General features: G+C 41.7%; 1 protein-coding gene across 2 annotated transcripts in view; it reads left to right on the top strand.

The window, feature by feature from the left end:
• The window catches only part of LOC134418637 (bifunctional heparan sulfate N-deacetylase/N-sulfotransferase 4-like), a 104,622-nt gene extending 82,415 nt beyond the window's left edge, over nt 1–22,207 (top strand). Inside the window, exon 5 of one of the 2 annotated variants that reach the window (XM_063157206.1) lies at nt 21,277–22,207. In XM_063157206.1, the coding sequence (XP_063013276.1) occupies nt 21,277–21,280 (4 nt within the window). In that variant the 3' untranslated portion in view covers nt 21,281–22,207. Of the gene's footprint in view, nt 1–10,512; nt 10,787–21,276 lie in introns of those variants that run through there. The other variant, XM_063157205.1, reaches the window with a different exon arrangement.
• Nucleotides 22,208–24,376: the final 2,169 nt, after the last annotated feature.

Here is a 24,376-nt window from a genome sequence, read left to right as displayed (position 1 = left end):
CCTACTTTCCAACCCATCCTTTTTTCCCACAGATTCTCAGCTTTCACTCATCCCCTACCACATTTCTCATCCCTCTCTTCATTTCTTCTGTATGATAAAAATAAAAGAGAACTATTTGAAAAGTAGAAAGGCTACTCTCACAACCTTGATTGCCTCAATAAGGTCACATAATTTCTCTCAGCTACAAATTCACCTCAATCCCGCCATACCAAATTCACACTTAACACGGTGCACAGTTCCCAGATCTTTATGGAGGCCACGATACAATAAAGTAAGGATGACACCGGTCTTCATCTCATTGCTTTCTCTGAATATTCCCTGTATTTGGCCCACAGTAACCAGAAGGGAAGTACTCTAGATGACAGTATTGCCACAGTTCTTTTAGCAGAGGATATTTAATTTGTTGTAGTCAGAAACCTCCAAGACAGTAACAGCTCTCTGTTGAGAAGGAATTCCACAGAACAGCAACTATGCAAGTTTTTGCACATTATGCCATGTTTCAGAAACGTATTTAATTATAGACCCACAAAGCCTGTGACTAAGATTCTATTTGACCTCTCCCAGATCTCTCAGAGACACATTTCAATTTCTGAATTGTGAAGGATGCGTGTTAAAAGTCAAGACGTTAGCAAGAAAAGTCAAGTGGGAATTACTAGTTAATTTAACACCATCGACCTACTGGACTCCTTACTCTGATTAGCATGCAGTATCAACTGAAGAAGCCCAAATATCACTTACCTGGGAAACAACTAACAGTTTTAGAGAAACTTTATAATTTATGATCATTATTAAACTGATGAAATACTGCTTTTCACAACAATATACAATTAGGTGTGAGATCTGAGTCTAAGTGGCTTGAACTACTTCATTAGCAGTATTTACTGAGCACTAAGAGCTCAGTTCAATTTTGTTTCTCCCTAGAAAATGTCTTCCAAGGCCCTTTATGCTCTGGGATAATTTTGCTTAGCCTTCCAATAGCATTTTAAGATAGTCTTAGTTTCCTGGCCCTCTGTGCCCTCAAAAGGACTTAGAAAAAAGACCAATCTGCCATTAAAAGCTTGGTTCAAAAAAGCCTTTGAATAAACACAAAAGCCACAGTGCCTCACCATTTTTGTGCTCCCAGCCTTTCCACATTAGACGTGGAGAAGGGGGAATATGTTCTGTGCAAGGTAATCCCTGGGAAGGTGGCATTGATAATCACCATTTAATTTCTGTTCATAAAACCTGCAAGTGTTGCTAAATCAGCAGCAGCAGTGTTATCCACTATGGGAGAAAATGGAAGATGGTCAAAGCAAAAGCTAAAGTAAAATGAAGCACTGCCCTTCCTAAGGTGCAGAAACTGGCCTGCTAAGAATCAATGGACAGAGCTGCCTGATAAATCTCCTCCTTCAGTCATCTCCTCAGTGCCTAAGTTGCAGATGTCAGCAGCGCTGATGAAGGAGATTAAATGGGTTTAGAGGGACTTTGTGGAACAAATGTAATGGATTCCAAAGATTGCTGCTTAGGGCCTCGCGTGCTGGAGTCACTGCATACCAAACAGCACTCTGGGAACAACTGCTGTGATCTGCACTTTATATTTCCCCAAGTTGGCTTCCCAAAAGGCCAGGACAGTCTCCTGCTCTCCACAAGTACAGAATTCACAATTGGCTATATTATAACTTATTTACTTTCTACCTATTTCTACTTTCTGTATATTAAAAACAAAATTAAAAAGGCTCTCAGCTCAAATATGCTGTCCCCCTTCTTTCCCCTTCCCATACCTCCATCACAAAAACATGCATCACATTTTCCCTGTGCTAAACAAGGACTGTAACTGAGAGATACGGGTAAGAACTTCAGGCATTCTTTTACTCAACAAAGTATTTACCAGATCCATGCCTGAACAGCAGTATTACCAGGATTCAATTCATTCAAGTCTGATTCAGCACCGAAATCACTGATAGAACTCACATTTGCTTTGCTGATGCAGCACGAAGCAGAAGAAAGACCAAAGCAAGCCTTCAGCTCTTAAACACCAAGCTTGGAAGAGCGTTGAGAGAAGCCCCACCTGAGCCTGGCTAGATGCCACATGCACAGAAAGGCACTCCCAGGCTGTCCCAGCAGGCACAGAACTGCCCAGGTACCAACCACTGCTGCCAGCTGGCTGAACTCAAACTGAAGCACCAGAGCCTTGGAGCCACGAACCAGCTCAGTGTGCTGGGTGTGCCCTGCAAGTGCAACACACCTGATGCACTGCAGCTCGGGGCTGAAGGAGCCCAGGAGCAAACCCAGCTCAGCTCAGGTACCAACCTCCCGCCCAGAGCACTGTGCAGGATGTGGGAGATGTGCTCTGCACACCAAAACCTGCAGGAGCCCTTTAGGAAGTTCTCAGCCTCTGGTTCTCTGGAGAACCCTTCACAGTTGGTGGATTTTGGGCACTTTCTGTGGTTATCTGGCCACCAGACAACTCAAGATCTGAAATAAAAGGGAACCAAACCCTTTACCCTAGCAGGCAGAACCACCTATTGGTAGGGAAGATGTCCTAGAATTTTAATAATTTTTCCTGAACTGTGAAGGCTCTGTGAAGAGTTCATACAAAATACGCACGCTGTGCTTTCTACATAAATGAATTACAAAATTAGCACTGATTTATGAGTAGTAAATGTAACAAATGGATGGACTCATCCATCAAACTCTAATTGCTCCTAAGAATTCAGTATAAGCACCAAAGCTTCTGCAGTAGGCAGCCAAAATTGTTCTTGGGCTTCACAGAAAGTGGCTTGACAGAAAGTTCCCAGCCCTAAATCCTGCCCCACAAATAATCCCAAGCCAGTGCTCTCCCCCCCAGAAAAAAACCAAACCCCTTAAATAAACAGATGAAACCATAGAAGTATCTTCATCACTCAGAACTGTTAGCTCTGTGTTACAACCTTGCCTGAAGTGAGAAAGCAACTACTCCCAAGACAGTGATTCCAGAACTGGATATACCTACCCACACACCCCCAAACTCATGCTCTTGCTGGGAAATGTGAGTGAGAAACCCAAGACTCAAGCTACAGCTGGCATTTTTCCCCTTCTACCTTACACAATCAAGTCTGAAAAAATCCAAGGAGCTGCAGCACGGGAGGGCTGTGCCAGATCCTACTTCCATGTTCTGTGAAAGCAACAAAGCCTCAGCTCCCTGCCTTGGCCATGCCAGCACCTCTCTATGAAGTTACAGACACAAGGACAGATGGCCAACTCAAACGTGCCTTTCTGTGCTTCCTTTCAAACGGCTCTGGCACCACCAGATGGCATTCTCTGCCTGCCTGGTATAAATTACAACTTACAAGTAGCTGTAGCAGCGCCAAGAGCAATCACTTCCGCATCCTTTCTGGCACACTCTTTTCCAAACCTGGGATGCCCCTTTCCAGATGATGGATATCTGCTTGAAATCTACTAGAGAGGAAAAGAATCCCATGGAAAACGTAACTATGCAAATAATTCCAGTGAGGGAGTAAGAACAGTGATGTAGTCACGTGGAGTGCTGATAAGGCACTGGCAAGGACAGAACAAGAAAAATTTAAGTGTTTGTCACTGTGAATGTACATTTGTGACCATGGAGTCCAGATCCTCCTCTATCAGTGGTCTCTTCATGCAACTCCCCAACAATTTCAGTAATTGTTACTAAAATGTCAGAATTGTTAAAGAATCTGAAAGCACTAAAAATCTCAGGGCCAAACTTAAACGTTGAGATAACAGAGTTGTTCCTCACTGGATTTTCCTTCTGCCTCTATCCCTAAGGTATGCTTCTATTTTTCCCTTCACTGATGTCAATTTTCCTTAATCACTTGTGACTCTGTTTTAGATGGTTTTCACTACAGAAAAAAAGCAGCAATCAAATATTGAGGTTTTATTTGTCTTGGTTGAGAAATTTAGCATCTTTGAAAGTAACATCAATAATTCCTATTAATTTTTCCTATGTAATTCTGTAATTTTGCCAGCCAACTCTTAATAACAGCAATCTTGTTATACTAATCACCAGTGTCCCTGAAAGATCCCATCACTGCCGACAAAATCCTATCATGTCTTATAAACTCATCCAAATCTGCCAGGAACATTTCTTGGAAGATGAATCTGTTTCTTCCTGGTGAACAGTGGAACCAAAAGCACCTACAGGGATGACAGAGGTGTTTCCTCTGCTGTCCTTCCCCTTCCTTCTGAGCTCACCAAGTGCTCCAAGCCACAGGGCTATAGCAGTGTGTGTGCACTGAGAACACCACCAGGGCTCCCGCTGCCCCAGAGCCGCGCTGCGAGTTTGCCAAGGAGAGACAAAGCAGCACCAGCAGCTGTAATGAGCTGGGAGCCTTCATCTACTTCCTCCTCTGCTTCTTTTTATTAGCTCATCCCTCCTCCTGCTACTGACTCCTCTATGTCACTGGCATCATGGATGTTATTGTTTCTCTTCTACTCTGCTCCCAGTTCGTTTGATTTTGCTTCTTTTCCTCACTTACAAATTACTGCCTTAGGGGAAAGAAATGTTCTGACCCTCTGAGCCAGTCTGATCTATTTCAGTGCAGTGGTTGTTCATTTATTAAATCAAGTTCTCTCCTTGCTGCGACTGCTCCTCCTAAGTTTTTGATTTCCACAAAGCTGTTGTTTACTCCTGTGAGTAGTACAGACCATGATGGCAGTCGGCAGCAGTGGATCAAACAGCTGACAAGCCTTTGCTCTCAAGTGCTGGTCAGCTGGAGGCCCAATTCAGTACCACAGTGGCAGGCACAGAGCAGGATCTGGACCAGAGAATGGGAGCACTTGACAGGGAAAGTCACTGCAGGTTACCTTTCATGGACAGAGGTAGGAAAAATCCAAAGCATAGCAGCTTCCTTAGATCAGCAAATCTCTAACACTTTTTCACATGAGGGCTCCCTAAACCACCCCTGAGGCAGCCTAACTCAGATTTCACTTCCCACCCTAGGGGATGGGAACCTTCTCTGCCTCTCCAGGAACCACAGCACCAATGGCCTGGAGCCCAAGAGTTTTCACCTTTGACAGCTCCTTGGTTAGCATTTTTTTCCTTCTAGACCTAACTTTTCCACTGATTTCACTTCTTGTCAGGTTATTTCTGCTTTCATCAATGAATTAAACAAAACAGACTAATCTGATATAAAAAGTAAGCACTCACAAAATGTGAGATTTGAAGAGGAATCTCATCAAAATTTATTTTCATCCCTTAAGCTTTAAAAATCTCTTCTTCCTCACACAAACAAATACATTTTCTAGAAAAACTAATGTAATGGGTTCTCTATACAACACAAACCTGTTGATCAACAGTTCAAAGATTTTCTAAGGAACAACAAGGTGCAGGATATGGCATGCATCCATCATCACCTAAAATTCAGAAAACAAGAATCAAAAGCCAAACTAAAAATGATAATAATTATGAAATAATCTGATTCTGTCCAAGTTCTGTAAAGTGCAGCAAACCCCAATAGCATGTTTTTTCCAGCAGAAATGCACTGGCAGGCTGCTAATTTTTCCAGGCATCAGAGGAATACTAAGGAACAGAAATTTTAATTATAAATGCAAACACATTAAAACACTGTGGACGTTTAACAAACATGAGGGCATCCGTATTCCCTCCTATGTGCCACATAAGAGATGAAGACAGCCCCCAAGAACTCAGCCTCAGAGGTGCAGCAGGAATTTTCTTATTGATGCTGCTAACTGTGCATCCCTGAGATACATTCCTATCCCCACAGGAGTCAACAGCACACAGCCCAGTTTACTTACTCAGCTTTTTAAGACACTGAATGTACTCACTGGCCTTCACAGAAACAAGTCACATTGAATTTTAGTGCCTTGCACTTTTCTGTACACACATAGCAACACATTTTAACTTGCCCCCTTTGCTCCTCTCTACCAACACCTCTCTGTAAATGTGCAATCCAACAGCAACCAAGAGCCCTAGGATCTCATGACAAGTCAGATGGTGCTTGTAAATGCTTCAGTGCCTTTGAAGAAATGGTCTGTGGACAAGGCCAGTGGTAAAACTGTAACAGGCACAGGAGTAATTTTGCTACCAATAATTAATTAGCTTAACTAACATGATCAGCAAACAGCAGCACCAAGTAAGGAAACACAGACTGGTTGATTTGCCTGCTGGAAAGGCACAGGGGCTGGGAGGGAAGCAGCACAGCTCACTGACTCCTCCATCCCTGCCATCACTGCAGCTGCTCTTGCACACTGGGTAAGGCTGGAGCTGTGTGAGCTCTGTGTCTGTACACACTGCACCGGCCACACGCCGCTGGCGGCAAACTCTGCACAACTGGTGCGGGGGCAGAAAGGCAGCGTGATGCTCATCGCTGATCCAGAAACACACGACAAATGCCCCCGCCCTTGGCCTCCCTTCTGAAAATGGAAAGAGCAAGAGAAAGGAGATGTCTCTTGCCCATCTGCAGCACACCACAGTACACTCAATGAAAAGGTCAGCATGTTGCTCCAGAGGCAGAAATAACCCAACTCATTATAATGCCATCAATACTTTGTAGGTGCTCTAGAGTAAAGAGAAGAGATCCACACAGGCTCTTGTTTCTCCCACAAACTGCAAACATCACTTTTGCACTGGATCATATTTGAGCTGCTGAAACGGTCCCTAGTCTGGATTTAAGTTTTTCATGTACTGTACTTCAGGTGGGAGTTCAGCAGACACTCTGTCCACAGTATACAGTCTTATTTGAAATCCAGAACACTGTAATTCCCTCCTAGCTGATCTACAGTTAGGAGAAAACAGAATGTAGTTTGGGTGTTTCAAACTTCACCTCCATTTCAAGTGGCATTTGACATTTTCTACAAGAACAATGGAATAAAGCAAATGCTGAAGGACTTTCTTAGGCTTGATAAGCACTACTTGAATTTTGACTACTTGGCCAGGTTTTGGCTGGAATCAAGTTAGTTTTCCTCCTAGTAGCTGGTGCAGTGCTGTGTTTTGCATTCAGGACTATGATTAGCCAAATTCCATGTGGTATATACCAACACTGTTTGCCTTTTCTATGGAAAAAAACCCTAGAGCTCTCACTTCTTAGGATCAACTGACTGGTTCTTGATTCAGTATTCCAGTCTTATTAGAGTAGCTCTACTAAGCCTTCCAAACACTACAACTGCCTGCTGCAGTATTTAGATACAGCAAGTTGTACGTCTATTTCTTTGCATTAAGTACTCTATTACATTTTGTTTTAAACACTTCTAATAACTGAAAAATGTTACACAGCAAGTTCTTTCCCTATATGCAATATGAAGTTGCAATAGCATTCCTGTAACCAAAATTGCCTAAGAGTACAAAGCAAGGTCAGGCTTTGGTTTAGCACTTGGGAACTTGTGAGCAGGTTGTTCTGGACGCTCCCTCTCTCACAGGCAGGAGTAGCAGAACACAATGAGCTTCTTCTGGCTCCACCAAACTCCTTTCTGACTGGTTTTAAGACTAAAAAGAGGCTTCATGCTGGCATTCTCACTTGGAGCCAAAGTTTAATACCGAGTGAATAAGGACTTTGTTTTAGAAGGTGCTCCTGCTTTGTGTTTTGCTGGGAGACTGAAACACTTTGCAAAAACTGCTGTATGGGTATTGTCTGATTTCAGTACTTCTGAAACCAAGGGAAAAAACAGCAAGAACATTGTTTCTTTTCCACACAGAGAACTTGTGTCCGTGTAAGCTTCTCCCCACTATCTGATTTCACATCTGCTATAATTTGGAGGTTCTGTCCTTACTTATGCTATTAAATGATTATATTGATCTATCCTAAGCTAAGTAACCCAAAGGAGAGTTCAGATCCCACTTTGAAATCTGACTGAAACATTACAGGTGTGGATTATACCTGAGGATTGAGAAAAGCAAACCCAGTACAAGAAATACTTCCTTCTCCCTTTTCCCACCAAAAAGAAGTCATAAATTTTAAGACTCCAAGATGCCAGGGCCTGAACTTAGGTTCAGTGACTTTTAAAATTTCTCTAATATGCTGTGACTTTCAGGAGATTGCTCTCGGAAAAGCCTTTTTATGACCTGGCTTTTATTTCAGCTCTCTGCATAAAGTTTCTATTTAGAAAAGTTTCAAATGTATTTAGGTGCAAGAGGCAGTTTCTCCTCTCTGGTTTTTTTTTTTTTGGACTGAGTGGGATTGAAGAAGGGCTGTGTTGCTCAGGGCATTCCTTCTCCTTCACTGCCTCATCCAGACAGACAACGATACGCTGTATTTGTTCTAATACATCTTTGTCGGCCACACAGAGTAGTTTAAGAGTGCTGTTTGTGAAGAATGCTTTGGTCTGCATTACTGCAGGCTAGGAAAGCTGTGCTTACAAATTCTAATGGAGAAGGATATAGAGCTATTTTTAGTTTATATATTGCAAGGTTTTGGATAGGCAGTAATACAGTCATGTAAGAGCTTTAAATACTGGTGATAGAATCATAGAAATGTATGGCTGGAAGCTCTAAGACAAGATTAATTACATATGTTTATATGTGCTTCTGAATATAGTTACATTTAGACATTCTCCCTAATTTTCCTAAATACTCCTTGTCATGCTCCAAGGGGCACCAAAATCTGACTGTCCCCTCTGAAGGACCCCCGCTTTGTTTTCCCCAACATTATGGCATTTGACCTTTTCAAGGAAACTGCTGAATAGCACTGAATTGAGAGGTTTATTTAGTCTCAAGATTAGAAAATTCAACTCTTTGAGAAATTTCAGTACGCTTCCTAATTCAAAACACATGGCCTTCTTCCTCATTATCTTTTCTGCTGCCTTTTTGATCTAAAGAAGAAACTAGATTTGTTTAATGTGGTTTGTGCTCAGCAAATCTGCGCTGATCATTCTTCACAACCTTATTCTGGTTGTTGAGGCACAGAAACCAAATGTTGTCAAATGTAACATGGTACCTGTCTGAATTACCCAGTTATTCACACCTAGACTTGACTCTTCAGGTCCTCATCCTTCATCTTTGATCTCTGCCAGCCTGGTAGGCCCTAAACTGTTCCCTCCACAAGTTCTTTACAGTAAATGCTATCGAGCTCAGAAATAGCTTGGACACAAACTCCTTAATAATACAAAGAAATTCACATGGCTGAAAATCAAGCTTGAGTTAATGTACCCCAAAAGACTTGAAACTTATTTTCAAGTCACCAACTTGGTTCTCTATTACTCTTCTTATAATTGTTCTATCCAACTGACAAATTTCACAGTAACAAACAGAATATTAGGCCAACTAGAAATGCCTGTGAGAAGAAAATCCACAAGTCATACACAGAGAATTTTGCTGGATGCAGCTGCCCCAACAGCATCAACATGCTCCATGTGACAAAAACCTGACAGACAAACCACAGAAGGAGGAAACTAAATCATGAGCTGAAAAAAGAAAGGCAGAAATGGTGAAAGACAGAATCCCAGATGATTTCTAAATGTTTAGAGTCCACATATATTTCCAAAAAAAGCACAAACTGTAATTATAATACACAATCTATGATAATGTATTATTTATATATTTTAGGTTTTGGCTTGTTATTTTATTCAGTTTATAAAATGTATTCATACATTAAATCAATCAGCACTTAATATAGGCTAAGCTGCATAGATTACTAAATACTTTCTCAGTCTTCAGGGATAATTTGATACAATCACAAATGTTAGATTTTCATTAGCCTGAAGCTGAAATGCATAATTGAATACAGCATAATTCTAGATAGAATTTCTTAAAAAAAGAAGAGCTTGGTTTAATGAAAATGAAAATGGTACCACTCTGCCTAGAAGATGCTTTTCTATGGCTCTTGAAACTATTTTTCCCTATTTTGTATTTAGAAAAATGAGACAAGTTTACAATACGAGCAGAGATTTTACAGTGTCAGGTGGCTCTTCAAGAGAGCTTCACTTCCCTCCACCTTTGAAAGGCTTGTTTTTCTTTTAAGAAAAAACCAAACAAGAAACCTTTCAGTGAAACAAAGTTTGAGAGACGGGGCATCTAAAATTTAACAGAAACCAGAGCCAATCTGCTTTTGGTTACAAGACTGTATTGACTGCAAAGTGGGAGGTACATGACATGAGCCTCTACATAATGAAACAGATGGGGACCTAATATTCATCCCAAGTTATAGTCTGACTCATGCACTGATGCAGCCATTTAACATCTATGAATTGGAGCCCAACTGCATTAGGTGCTCCTGCAACTCTGTCTGGATGGGACTGGTCAAAAGCTGTGTGGACCCTGACTCAGACGCACAGCGGCATCCCATGGCAACGTCCTAGTCTGCATGTCCTGTCCCCAGCAACCAGGATGGAAAATGAGACCCTGAAATGCCAGGTATCCTCAATGCTGAAAGTGAAACGTGACATATTTCATGTAGTGTGGTCAAAGAGCTCAGGTGCTTCATTTTAAGTCCTGCTAATTTCTAGAAAAACTCAGTAAATACCATTAAGAATTCAGTATATATGACAATAATGCACAGTTCATTAAGTGGCCACAGAAAATGTTTGCCATGTGATTGTTGAAGATTCTATGCTTCTCTTTTTCAGGGAAAGTTCCAATGTGGCACCCAGTTTCACTAAACCACTTCTACTCATTGCCTAATAATTACAAAACTAATTACCAAGTTATTGAAATGCTGCTTCACAGAGGCCTGCAAAATCCAACGTATTCTTACGAAGACTGTTAACAATGTTTTCTTTAGGATAAACATCTCAAACGAATGTCAAAGGACTAATGATGTCTGAACATATCCCAACTTACTATTTTGTTGCAGGTGATTACATCAAAGACAGTTTTTTCACTTTGAGCAGATTTCTGAAAACATGCCAATAGAAAAATAAACTTTAAAAATCTACATTCTGGAGTTCATTCAATTTCTTTGATATCTTAGATCTACAAGAAGACTAAAATGCTGAAAGGAAACTAAAAGGGAATAAGGCATCAGTATCCCAGCAGGTAAATCTCCTACCATCATCAATCCTCTACAGGTCAATGTTTTTAGCAGTCCCTAAGTGTTCTTGCACGTGTGACTAAATTTATAATGTGCATGCTATACCTGGAACTGACTCCATCCCCATGGACCTGGAGCAGCCTGATGGAGCAGCCTGGTGGGCATCAAAACAGATGCCCACACGCTTGTCTCCCACTAAGTCCAATCAAACATGCAGATACCTTTCCCACCTGCAAAATACACACCCAAATCAAAAGCACAGCCCTTGAGTACTCCCTTTCCCAAGTGCATAAAGCACCTGTAGTGAAGCCACACTGTTCTCTTTGATCCAAAAGCACTGAAATTAGGATGTCTTAACTGATTGCTTCACACACCCAAATGTGAATTGCCTTGGCCTGAGGGAGATACTGTCCACACTTCTGCTGCAAGAGAGGCCTTTCTGGGTCCCTATTTAAAAGGAATCCTTCCTTGAAGCAATATGTGAGAGCACAGGTGGGCCTCACACTGCAGTCCAGTGGTCGCACAGGTAACCCAATGGAGAGGAGATCTGAACTACAGCTCAGCTTGGCCCTGCTCCTAAGGACTGACAGCACATTTCATACTCACCAGTTACTGTATGAAATGCACCCAACTGCAAATTCTGGTCTGACATCAGAATTCTGGGCTCCTTTTCCTACCATCAAGTTACTAACCTCTGGAGAAGGAAAGGATTAATACATGTCCTTCTTAGCCCATTCCTTTTATGTTAAGGAAGTGCTCTACAGCTGCTGAGCTGCCCTGCTGTGACCCTCCTCCCCAGTACAGGATTACAGACGCTGGGAGGACCAAAGGAAACAAAAGTTCAAGATGCCTTTGTTGTTTCCAGCCGTTGCCACCTTGGTCTCTGCCGCTGCCATCATCTGGTCTTTCTACAGCCCTGTGATGTTTTGCAAAGGCCATTGTCCAACTGTGTCTTCAAAGGAGGAACAGGCAATGTCAGTGGCATAACACTGTACAGTGCACTAATATACATGAATGAATGATTGAAATAATTTTCTACTACCATGACAGTTCAGTTCTAAATAGCAGCTAATCAAAGTTCAGATTTCCTGACAGGATTTTATTGCATAAAGGTAGTTGTTTATTGATCCCCTTCATAAAAAAAAAAAAAAATTTACTTCAAATTTCTCCAAATAGTCTAGAGGGTACAATGCTGAAGTATGCTGGTTATGTACTTAGAAGTAGCATGTGAAAAATAAAACACAAAGGTTTTTTAATACAGAATATTTTTAATAGGGAAAGATATAAATTGAAAGCCCTACAAAATCTGCAGTAGTATTTTCTTGTCAAGCTACTTAAAACAATCCCTAAACAGACAACATTTCTGTCAAGTCCAATCTTACTGATAGCAGTGGGCCCTTCTGAAGGAAAAAGGAAAACTGAGTTACTAATGTCTATATTTAAGTGTAAAACTATCCATGAGTTATAATTTCACTATCTTTTCTGGGAACCAAATGAAGTAAAACCTTTCCTTGTAACTGACAACGTTGAAATAACATTCCTCACAGCAAACCAGCAATGTGCAGGCATTCCAGATCAAACCCTCTGACCAGGAGCCATCCCATTTGAATCACAAAGCATAAAAGCAGTGAGAGAGTCCTCAGACCTGCCCAAACACCTCCAGCAGGTGCCACACCGTGTCATTTATTCATCCATTGTGCTTCTCACAATGCCAAACACCTCCCAGCACACTCAGTTACTACCTGAATTAAAAGAAAGAACACAGCCTCATGCTGTGAGACAAGTTGACTAAAGCAACTACAAACCACTGAAAAGAGCTGTGTAAAATCCTTACCAATGAAAACAGGATTGGCTGATATGCCTCCTCATTATTTATCACTGCTGCTGGAGTGTCTTAAAATAAGCCATTAAAACTAACCTGGCATTGAATTTGTAATGAATTGCAGAGTAGACTCAAACCAGTCCTAAACAATTGTCCCTGCAGGAAGCTCTTGTGACCACTGAAATAGTCTCAAGATGGAGGTGTTCTGTCTTGGAGGGAGGAACAAGCTCAAAAAGTAAAAAAATATAGGTTAGAGAGGTAGGAAGAAAGCAAACTGCTTTTCTAATTATCTCTGTCAAGGCTAGTTAATGCAAAAAAGGCTCCTCTTAAAGATAGAAAGCATGTGGGAAGTAGAAAAGTGTAAGGTTTTAGTAAGTCTGAAGGTTGCACAATTGAATTTGATAAACTGACATTTTCCTAGGAAGTTTAAAATTTCAGAAGATAAACACATAATAAAAATAAACCTAGTTCAGCAGCTTTTGCTCTGCAAAATTTTATGCCTTTGCTCCAGAAAGAAAAACCATACTCATGTCTCATGCCATGCAGAGCACAGTCAGTACTCCCTTTCCTGTTTATACTCTTCCTCAATACTTTCAAAAGCTACGTGAGAAATACAAGGCAATGTTAGACTATGGAAAATACCTCTTCATGTAATTTATGGTTCTGCTGACAGAAAAGAAATGTAGTGACTGGTCAATGGGGAAATGGCTTCCAGCTGACAGAGGCAAGTGAGTGTAAGATTAGATATTAGTGAGAATTGTTCCCTGTGAGGCTGGCGAGGTCCTGGCACAGGCTGCCCAGAGAAGCTGCGGCTGTCCCATCCCTGCAAGCGGCCACAGGCTGGTTGGATGGGGCTCTGAGCAACGTGGTCTAGAGGAAGGTGTCCCTGCCCAGGGCAGGGAGTACAATGAGATCATCTTTAAGATGCCTTCCAAACCAAACTGTTCTACAAAGTCACATGAATTTCATGAATCTAGTGTGATTCTATGAAGTCCCACCAGAAACATGTTTTTCTACAAGCTTCAAGTCTACCTTATCAATCAGGAACAGTAGAGACAAGTACTGCACACCAAGAAACCAAAGGACACTTTCTGCAGTAGCTGGATGGCTTCAGTCATCTCCCCCCTTTCTGACTCTTTAAACCATGACATTATCCCATTTCCACAACAAAAGTTCTGAGAACTTCCAGCTTATCAGTTTCTATTTATTCAGGTTGTTTTCTTTTTTTTTTAAATCTTGAATAAACTGAGAGATTACTAATTTCTGACTCTTAAGTATCTGCTGGTAAAAGCAGAAATAGACTTAGATCTATGTTTCTCTATTCTTCATGTCATTGCTGCCACTTGGAACAATCCTGGATGCCAACTTTTAAGGAAATTGCTGGATCAGAGCCAGAACTGTGCACAGCCATTTCTGTTGTCAACGTTTTGATCCTCAAATGGCAAAGACAGCCGCAGTCCTGTGATCTGGGTACACCTAAACTGCAGACCAGATCTCCCATCTAGCCTGGCCCTGAGGTAGCTCAGTTGCCTCCTAAGAGTGAATTGACCAGCCCAGAGGCTGGTCAGAGCAAAGACAGATTCACTTTTCACTGTTCACGCAGCAGTCTGGACACAAACACAAATTTCCATCAAATATCACTTTTCCGGTGACAGCACAAGCCTACATAGAGGAAATTATGATGAGTAGCTAGAAACGGAAAAGTATTAATTTGAAAGTAAAAACCGTACTTTTCTGCATTACAAATGCAGATGAGCTTTTCAAATCAGTACAGAAGCTTTAAATTCCAAAGCTGAAATTTCAAAAGGAGTTGGTTGGGAAATGAGCACTAAACCTCAGAACCTCAATTAGTGTTTAGTCACACAACTCCCTATGAAGCCAACAAAAATCCTACCCTGAAAGCTGGTTTTATTTCTCACCTTGACAGAAATAGTCTATTCACAATGACACAGATTGAATAATTAGTCAAAGCTACAGAATTCAGAGCTGTTGGCTCTCATGGATGGGTTACATCACATACTTGGTCTGCAGGCTGCCTTAGGCAACATGCAGAACTTTTTGTCTACTCTGAATAAATAAGCAGCACAGTATCTGGAAAAAATGTGGCCTTACCAGTGGTGTACCTCAGAACCAATTTGCTCATCAGAGACTCAAGGCTGTCCCCTCTATAATCTCAGTTCACAAAATGTCATGTGAAATCATGACTGACTATACCAGCACCAAGCACCACAGGTAAACACAGGTGACTTTTTCAAAGAACAAAAGACACTAAGGAAAAAACTGGAACCACGGTACCCATTTGTCTTACAGACAAGCCGCGGTGTTGGGCCATTTAAGCACGAGCATCTTGAGGACACAGCCCAGGACTTTGAAGCTGCCCAAACTATCACTTGGCAGAAGAGTGAACAAAGCAAAAATTGCAGTCATCTGCAATCTAAACCAAGCCTCATCAGATCTCTTACACACAAATATTTTTGTGTCTGGCTTATTCATTCACCAGGACTTTAAAGCATACAGGAGCCATCCCATCTGCATTTAGCCACCCGTGCCTATGTAAGCCACTCATCTTTGTCTCCTTAGGTCTGTAGGGGCTAGAAATGGTCATGGGGCAGCTCAAATAATCACTAACTGTAAAACTAGAACTGAACAGCTTTTACCTCTAGTTAAGTGGTCAAATTAGCAGACATAAATATTTACAGTTAAGCAAAAGCAGGCTGACAATTCCAGGGAATTTTCCAGCTTGACAGAGCATCTGAGCTACAGTGATATAAATGAAATCCATTCCAATTTGATAGATCGTGCCCATATTTTTTCCCTGGTACAGCTAAGAATAAAGCTGTTCTTTTCTACCCACAAATGCATCTGACCTCTAGAAACTATTACCCACTGTACAAAAACAGCCATATATGTGACTTCTCTCAGTGCTGTCAGTTTGATTTCTTAGAGAAGCACATTTCCACCTAAAGAAAGAAGGAAGGATCCAAGCAGTTTTGCAGTCTCTCTAGCAGTCTCCCTACTTAGCTGCCAGTTTTCCTTGGTTATGTTCCCTGCTTTATCTCTGGGCAAAATCAAAATCACATTAATAAGCCACAACAATGATAGCTGCAAACCCTTACAGACTGCAACAGGTTAGCTACAGAGATGGGAGCTCTTTGTAGTGCTAATGAAGGGCTTTGGGTGGTTACATTCCTTGAATGCAAACTCCCATTTCTCTCCCGACTATCCTGAACAAGAAACTAAAGAAGAATCAACCTGCCCATACTGGGCCTAGAGTCAGCCTTTCATCTCTCTTATCACTCATGTTCAGCATTGGTGCTAATGCAGTTACTTCAGAGTCACAACACACTAAGTATTAGACTCCAGCCTCATGATTTTCAATTTAAATGATGCCAAGGGAGAAAAGAGGAAAAAAAAGAAAAGAGAACCATCTAGTTGAATATTTTCATGACCATGATGGTGTTTGCTTCGTATGTTTTAATGGGGAAAAAGACGGCACACAGAACAATTTCTGACATCAACCGGCACCACTCAGTATGTCTCTAAAATGGAGCAGAGTTGGAAATCTTTCCATATTCTACTCTCCTCCAACAACAACAGGTTGGCTCAGTAAGGATTTTAGCACCTCTGCTCTCTGAAAAGATCCTATACTAATTCCTGTTACACAGCTGGTGTCAAAAAGGGCAGTTAAGTAAAACATCTCCTCATGAGTCCATGTTGGTCACAACATGCAGGTGCAGCATTAAAAACATGTTCCTAATGCCCCTCTCATGGTGTGCTGGCACTCTCAGAAGACAAGGGGGAACCTCCCAGGGTAACACAACTATTCCTCATCTTTTACTTGACAAAGTTGAAGTTGACAACTTGGCACTTTTGATTTCTCCTATCTGCAGGCTACAGAACATGCATGAAGCACCCCATGCCTGCCTTTGCACCTCCTAAAGATCTGGCAGCCACAAGGGTAGGGTGTCTGCCCGTAGTTCTCCCACATCTCCTGTGATCGCGGTAGCACAGTGCAAACCGGAGCACTGCTGAACAGACCCACAGCAACTGCACTAAATTAGGGAGCCACTTTTGTATTTCTGGAGATGACTGTTTCCTTCTTGCCTCTTGCTGAGGCTTACTGCAGAGCAGGTTACCTGGTGGCCATACAGTGGTAAAAAACACTCAGCAGGAGTGAAATACTCAACTAACCTCAGCACCAGGCATAAGGGTAAGGGGCCAAGAAAGACAAAGGCTTGAATTTTGAAAAGCTTGAAAGGGAAAATTTTAAACCAACTGACTTGTGTGGTAGAATTACAAGCAACTAAAACTACCTTTTAGGCACAAAAGTCCCTAGGTTTTAGTTTGGGGTTTTGGGTTTTTTCAGTAGGAGAAAATACACTACAAACCCTGCCCACAATGTCTGCACAGGGAGACACAGGCTATTCAGAATTATTATTATATTGTTTTCAATTTAATGTTTTCCTAATTGCTTTCTTTCTAGCAATTTAGCCAGACCTCCAAACAGTGGCTGGAAAGCCTAGGCAAGAACCTGGACAAGCTGGAAACAACTCTTAAGACACATAGAACAGTCCAATGACAGCCACAGAACTCTCCCATCAGAGCTGGATTTTCATTTTCAAGGTTGTTTTACACATTAGATCATGCATCATCCACTGAATCAATGTCTCGGAAATATATCTGCAATCTCAGACACTTAACAAGAAATTCTTCTTTAAGAAGCACATCATCTGAAGCTAAAACATCTCAAAGGTGATGCAGTAAACTATTACAGTATGGGATATGAGGCAGAAAATACTAATTTTCATTTTATTTTAGAGGAGAACACAGCCACAAATATGAAGTTATTTCTTATGCTATGGGCAAAAACCCAGTAAAGGAAAAAAACCCACCAAATTCAGAATTCAGGTCCTTTTGGATTTCAACTATACTAAGAGCAAACATACCTTTTCCGCCAGGTTAAAAGAAAAAAATAACATCCCCAGGTCATACAAACAGCACTACAAAACAATGACAAGCTCTTCTGTGAGTGCATTACGAAGACGACACAAGGCAGAGGCTCTTCAGTGATGAACTGAACTCCAGAGATATAATCTAGTAAATACATTTAATGTGCAGTTATTTACCTGAGTAGCTTCTACTGTGAGCTTTGCACGTTTCTACTCACACTTATCTATTCCACAGTGGTATCATTGAGCCAAAAGGAAAACAAAAACCCACGAAGGACTGTTTCCCATGGTTATACTCAAATCCGTGTGAACCAAGTAACAGCACAAGTAGATTTGGGTCTCCAATGTTCCTCAAGGAAGAACATGATTTAAAAAACCACATGATCTGAAAGTCCTTCATGACAAGTGGAAAGAGGGACACTTCCCAACGCCCAATTATAATGCGCCCCTTGATAACTGCAATGTTAAATCCTCTTTGTTACCATCTTTATTGGGCTACAAACAGTGACAGCAGTGTCCCACTGACACATGTGGGGTTCATCCTCCTATGGCAGTCAGCAGTACTGGAGGTGGATCCTGTCCTTCACCCAAATTCTGCCATGTCTCTAACCAAACCCAACAAGTCACCCCAATGTGATCCTGAGCAAGTCCTTTCAGGATGTGAGAAGAGCAAGCTTCAAATATATTCTTTCTGCAAAGGAACAAGACCACGGGGCAAGAAAATCTTTTTGTTGTTCATGTGTTTTCAAAGCATTTTGAAATAGAATTGGTACAGAATCCCTTTCAAAATTATTTGAAAATAAGTCAGATAGGTTCAAAAATAGAACAAAACTTTAAACTTCCAATGTTCTTTTTTTCCCAGCAGTGAGGATATCACAAGGCAGATCTCTCCTGGAGCTTACAACACCGGCTCCCATCCCAGCTTGGTCACCTGCTGATAAGACTACAAAGAACTCTGATCCTTCTTTTTTCTAACTACGATAATCCAAAGCACTAAATTCCCAAGCACAGTGAAACCCATTCCAAGGCATTCCAAGGCATCAGTAACTGCAGGATTTATTGAAGTTGCACACAGATATTGCCTCTTCACCTCTTCTTCCCTTCCCTGCAATTCTACGCAAATTCCAGGTAGCACATGCTTCCTGGAATATAGAAAGGGTTAAAGAATAAAGGGAGGAAAAAGAGTTTAAAAACCCCCACCTTTCCAAAAATCATGAGAGGGAGTTGAATTAAGAAAACCTGTCAGGGCTAAATATCAGTACTGTTAACACAGTTACACTAAGATAAAAACTGTGTTTGTAGCACTTGGATTCTCAGCACAGTTTACATTCATACAATTTCTCTTTCAGTTGGTAAGAATGGTTCAGATGGCAATGCTTAAGAAGTTTTTGGCTTATCATCTCCTTATGTCTTCCCCATACATCCAACTCCAAGGCGTGTGTGCGGGATGTCAGTTGGCTCTACTGCCGCCTTGAGTAAAATCTGAATTACGGCTCTGTAGCGATGGTTAAGGGGTAGCTGCTGCTCACTGCTGCCACAGCGTGGGAGCAGCACAACCCAAACACTGCAAAACCCAAAGGAATTTCCTTATTTTCCAATTTGACAGGTGTTCGTTGGCTTGTAAAGCTGGGTTTCTCACCCACATGTAAGCTTCCATTCTAAAAACTTATTAAAAATAAAGGCATATGAAGATTAGATCAAGTGTCAGGGATTTTTCCACTTTTTTCTTCCCACAGAAGCTTAATGTTTGGCAAGCACAAAGACAAGTTCTTGAAAATAACTGAATACCCACAAAATACCTTGTAATAGCCCTAAGAGCGAAGCTTGCTCTTGGTTTTCACATCTCTGAACATTAAGGGAATTGTCCCTTTGGGAGATGGCTCAGCACACGTCAAGAAACTGTGACACGGAAAACAAGAAATTCATTGAGGGAGCCCATTTAATATTAACATAAGGAAAAGAGACATGCCAGGACTTGAATATTGCTTATTTAAACAAATGTTTCTTTGAGAAATCCAAACAAAGTGACAATGTTTTCAGAGCAAAGCTTTTCTGCAAATTCCTTTCCAGTTTTCACTCACTGCAAACCTGAACTTGGTGAGCTCCAGCCCAGATCCCCACAGTAAAGCAAAACATATACATTGTTGTAGTGTGTTGCAATTTCCTGTTTTACTTCCTAGTCACTTCCCAGGTGTGGCAATACCTCTCTCCCTTCCCCCTCGCCCCCTTGCTGAGTGAGTTCTGTCAATCAGGCTTGACATTCCAGCAAGGCCTCGTGTAGTTGGTCACTTTCAAAGGATGCCCTTCAGGCCTGGGGTCATTGGCCTGTCTAGGTGTCCCTTGTCCCCTGGGACCCTGCCCCTCCCACCTGGTTGGTGCTCACCTGTCCTTTCTCCTCCCCCTGTCCCGGAGCTTAAATTAAGCCAGGACCATGCAGTCTCCATTCTGTTGGAGCTGTTACCAAGATTCAGACGTCTATGACCATGAAATAAAACTCTGGATATAAACCCTCCAACAGAATCCGCTCCTTTTGTCTTCACCATCGTCTGAAGCCTTGCCACCTGAGGGAAACTGAGTTTCTAACCTTGGCCAGACTTGTGCCAGTGCCTGCTGCCACACCCAGCCAGCTAAAGGTGTCTCTAAGGTGAAATACCAGAGTTGCTGCCTTTGGCCCAGCAGCAAGGGTCAGATGAGCCCAGGCACGTTCTATCTGGTAATATTGGGATCTTATTGCAATAATACTTGAACAGAAGGACCCAAAGACAGAGTAAGCAGCAAAGGAAGTGACTGAAGAACAACCTTGGGTTGTTTTCCTTCAGAAAAGCAAACTGCAAGGTCACAGTAGGGGAATCTGATTCAAACAGCCTGAAATGCATTGGCAAGATCACCCATGTATTTGAGCAGAGACAAGGACAAGGTCTGAGAAAGATCTGAATTAAGTAAAAAAAAGATCTTGAAAATTACCTGGACACAGGCAGACAGCCCTAGGAAGACAAGCAGCAAACAAGTGTGGTCCTTCACAGCAGGGAGTCCATTTGCTGCTGCACTCTAGGTCAGCTGCAGCTATGGGCAGACACAAATTACTGCCTTGTTAAGAATTAATATTCAAGAGCTAGCTTTAAGTGCACAGAATGGGCACTGTTGCTCAGCAGATGCCACAGATTCTATGAAAAATGGTGCCGTATCTGAGGCTCCCTGACATTTTCTGTAGGCAGAATCGTGAGTAATGCCACTTCCTGCACATTATTGACTCAAGCCAACTGCATGGTGCCACATTTTGGGGCTCCCAGTGCAGTTTGCTGAGGTGCACAATCCCCTCACATCACCGATGTCATCTCCACGTACAAACAAGAACAGCTTTGTCCCCGAACAGAAAAACCAGGAGCAGCAATTCCAGCACTACCTAAAACAGAACTGCACAACACACATCACAGCTCCATCAAAGAATTAATCGTTTGCTCCTCAATTTGTGACTGTCACGTAAAGCTAGCTGGTAAAGAGGTAATTATTTGTGTATTACTGCCTTTAAGACACCGAATATTTGTCACTTACTAAGTTATTCTCCTACTCCTTTCGCTCTTCCTTCTAGATGATGAACAGCTCTGGAGCTTCCTGCAAGCCAGGCTCCCCAGACTGCACCATCTCAGCAGCTGCTGCTGCCAGATCCACTTCCTGGATCCATTAGAACATGACCATGGCACGATGATTGGGTTCCTGCAGGATAACCTCCCTCTGATTTAGTGAGTCAGGCTGGCAGCTCACATGTTCAGCTTCCTATATTAGCTGAGGTGCAATTATGCAACAGATAAAGTCCCCTTTAATGCAAATGTCATCTCTTTATGATGCTATATGTGTGTTCATTAGAACTCTTGGTGTCTGTAATATTTTATGAGTGTTATATTTCCAGGTTCTCAATGAGAAGTGATAAAGTCATAAAAACTCTGGTATTTGATTCCTTCTTCTCACCTTTCATCTTCTATTTACATGAGGTTGCACTAATGCCATCAATTATCCAAGTATCATTTGGTTTTGGGAAGATGTACTTTTCCTACTTAGTGTTTACATAAGAGAAATGCTCTGAACTGTATCATTTCAATTCTTTACAGCGTGCGTGCAAAGAGAGAGAGGTTATTGCTAAATTTTAGGACAGTCCTGATTTTATTTATGACTTCAGTACTGCATTCCATTGTCATTTTTATTGATAACAACTTGCTATCTTTGATAGGAATTCTCAAGGTCCTTTGTGAACTCTTCCTTGCTATGGTCTCTTGGACAAATTAAAAAACTCAAACCTCTCAATGCTTTACAAACAAAGCTACTAATTAAAGTCTCATACAAGCTTGGAAAGGAGCTTATTTCAACTAAACCACTGGGAATATAAGCACTGGACAAAACATAAGGAGGCTGTGCTTTTTCAGTTGCAGAAATTTCCTTCCCAGTGGCGCCCTGCTGTGATGCACGGTCACCTGGGCCAGCGGAGAGCTTTGACTACAGACCAGCACTGATTCAACCACTGCTACCACACCAGGAGGCATCAATGAAAACACAAGTGCCCAAATTATTTCACAGCAAAGACCCCACCAATGCATTTCATGCAATTTTCAGATTACCAACAAAACTGCTTTCTGTAAAAGTAACTCAAGTTCTTGTTTATATGTAAGTATATCCGTGTTTTGGGCACAGGCTGTGATATTCTCATTCGCCAAACATCCGGCAATATGTTCACAGCCTCTGACCCAATAAATAATGTTTCCATATAATTTTACTACCATTATAAAGTATTTCAATTTCTAATAAATTTAAGACTCACTGAACTGTAAACAACCTATCCTTTACTTGGATACAAGTATCTTTTCCTGCTGCAGTTAAAATTATTAAAATTCCACAGGGACTAAATTCAATACACAATAAAATGAGAAAAAAATTTGTCTATAAAAACTGCCTTAACTGGCTCTTGTCAAAAGTGTTGTAAAAAGTTCATGATATATTGTCAATGGGACTCAAATGTTGTACAGGGGCAAATTATAATAATGCTTCATCTGGACTCTCCAAAGAAAAGGCAGATTTTTAGTTGCTATTGTTGCTAGTGGTTGGTTTCTTCAATGTCAATACACCTAGTGCTTTGAGACAACAAAGCCAGAACCAGTAGTAATCCTCCTCAGTATGAAATGCTATCATCCTGGATTAAACCAAGTAGAAACAAGAGCTCCAAGAGCTTCTTTCTACGAAGACAATTACCAAAATAGCTGAAATCTGGTACTTACTTATGAAACAGCCATCTCAAATAATAAAAGCGTAATTTGCTTCCAAGAGAGTCCAAGTTAGGCAGGACTCCAAAGACAATAGTCTTTGGACTATGATGCTTACAAGCAACCAGGGAAAGAACACCAGGGAAGGATTCCAATTCCTCGGAGCATGGTGCCAACTGAACACATTTTGGGACTGCTGTCCCCAGGGGGAATCCCAGGGGCCTGAGCTCAGGATCCACACTCAACGCACAAGAGCAAGAAGAGGCCCCCTGACCTCAGGGATCAGTCAGTGCTGGGAGCAGTTTGCCCTCCCACCCCTGGCCCAGGATCCCCCTGCCCTCTGTTCAGAGCCCATCCCTGCCCTGCAGCACTCAGCCATCCCTCCAGCAAACCCCGCTGGGCTCCGGCAGGAGGAACCCCTGCTTTGTGCTCAGAGATGCCCGAGGGCTCAACTGCTCACACTTCCCAAGCCAGCAGGAACCCAGACATCCACGCACTGGGAGTGCATCCCTGAGTGACAGGTACACGCCACACAGACAAAAGCTGAAACAAACTCATGTCTAAAACTAGCAATAAGCAGCTACTAGGATTTTAAGAAGTCACCAAAAGTATCAGTCAGATAATTCCAGATATTTCCACTAAGAAATAATGATGCAGCTTTTGTTAGGCACTCTAAAAAAAAAATCTTAGCATTATTAAGCACCTACCTCACCACATTTAAAAACTCTTACTCAAAGTTAGTAAATCCCTTTATGAAATAGGAATAACCACCAGTTCTATATTCCAACCCAGACTGATGCAATTAGTGTAGGACTTCAGTAGTTTGCATTACCCCTGTAATCATAAATTATGTACCTATCTTTTATTACACTTACTATGGTGAGGAGGTTACAGGAATTACTACAAAAGAAAACAACAAAACCCCTCCAAGCCAGAGCTTGATATTTTGTCTCACTATCTGTGTTTCTCTCATCCATACTGAAAAACACTTTAGAAAATGAACTCATTACCTCTCCTTTCCAAAGCAGTAAGTATGAGGTACACACAGGAAGAACAAATTTTATTATATATTTATGTGCCAACTCACCTGGAAACATCAATGATCTTTGTGTTGTGTTTCCTCCACCCTCCCCAGCCATCAGGGGAGGGTGGAAGATTCTGTGTTTTTTGACACAGAATCTAAACCTTAGAAAACAGCATAAAACCTAACAGTTACTATGATAATAAACCAGGCCAAACTGCAAAGGGAGCAGCTCAGACTTCTTAGTTTGTGTTCCTTTTTCACATTATTAGGTTCATCACCTTCATGATCTCCACATAAGCAGGCAACAAAAAAGAAGCTGAGGAAAACCAAGGTGTTTCCTCAGGGAGAGCTCAGGGCACCCTCCTCACCTGTGTTCCTTTCTCCCCTGGGTGAGAACTTTTCTGAAAGGAAGTGAG

The sequence above is a fragment of the Melospiza melodia genome, chromosome 5, assembly GCF_035770615.1.
Source record: "Melospiza melodia melodia isolate bMelMel2 chromosome 5, bMelMel2.pri, whole genome shotgun sequence".
Lineage (NCBI taxonomy): Eukaryota > Metazoa > Chordata > Aves > Passeriformes > Passerellidae > Melospiza > Melospiza melodia.
The sequence above is the reverse complement of the archived record's forward strand: the minus strand, read 5'-3'. Positions and strand labels throughout refer to the sequence as shown.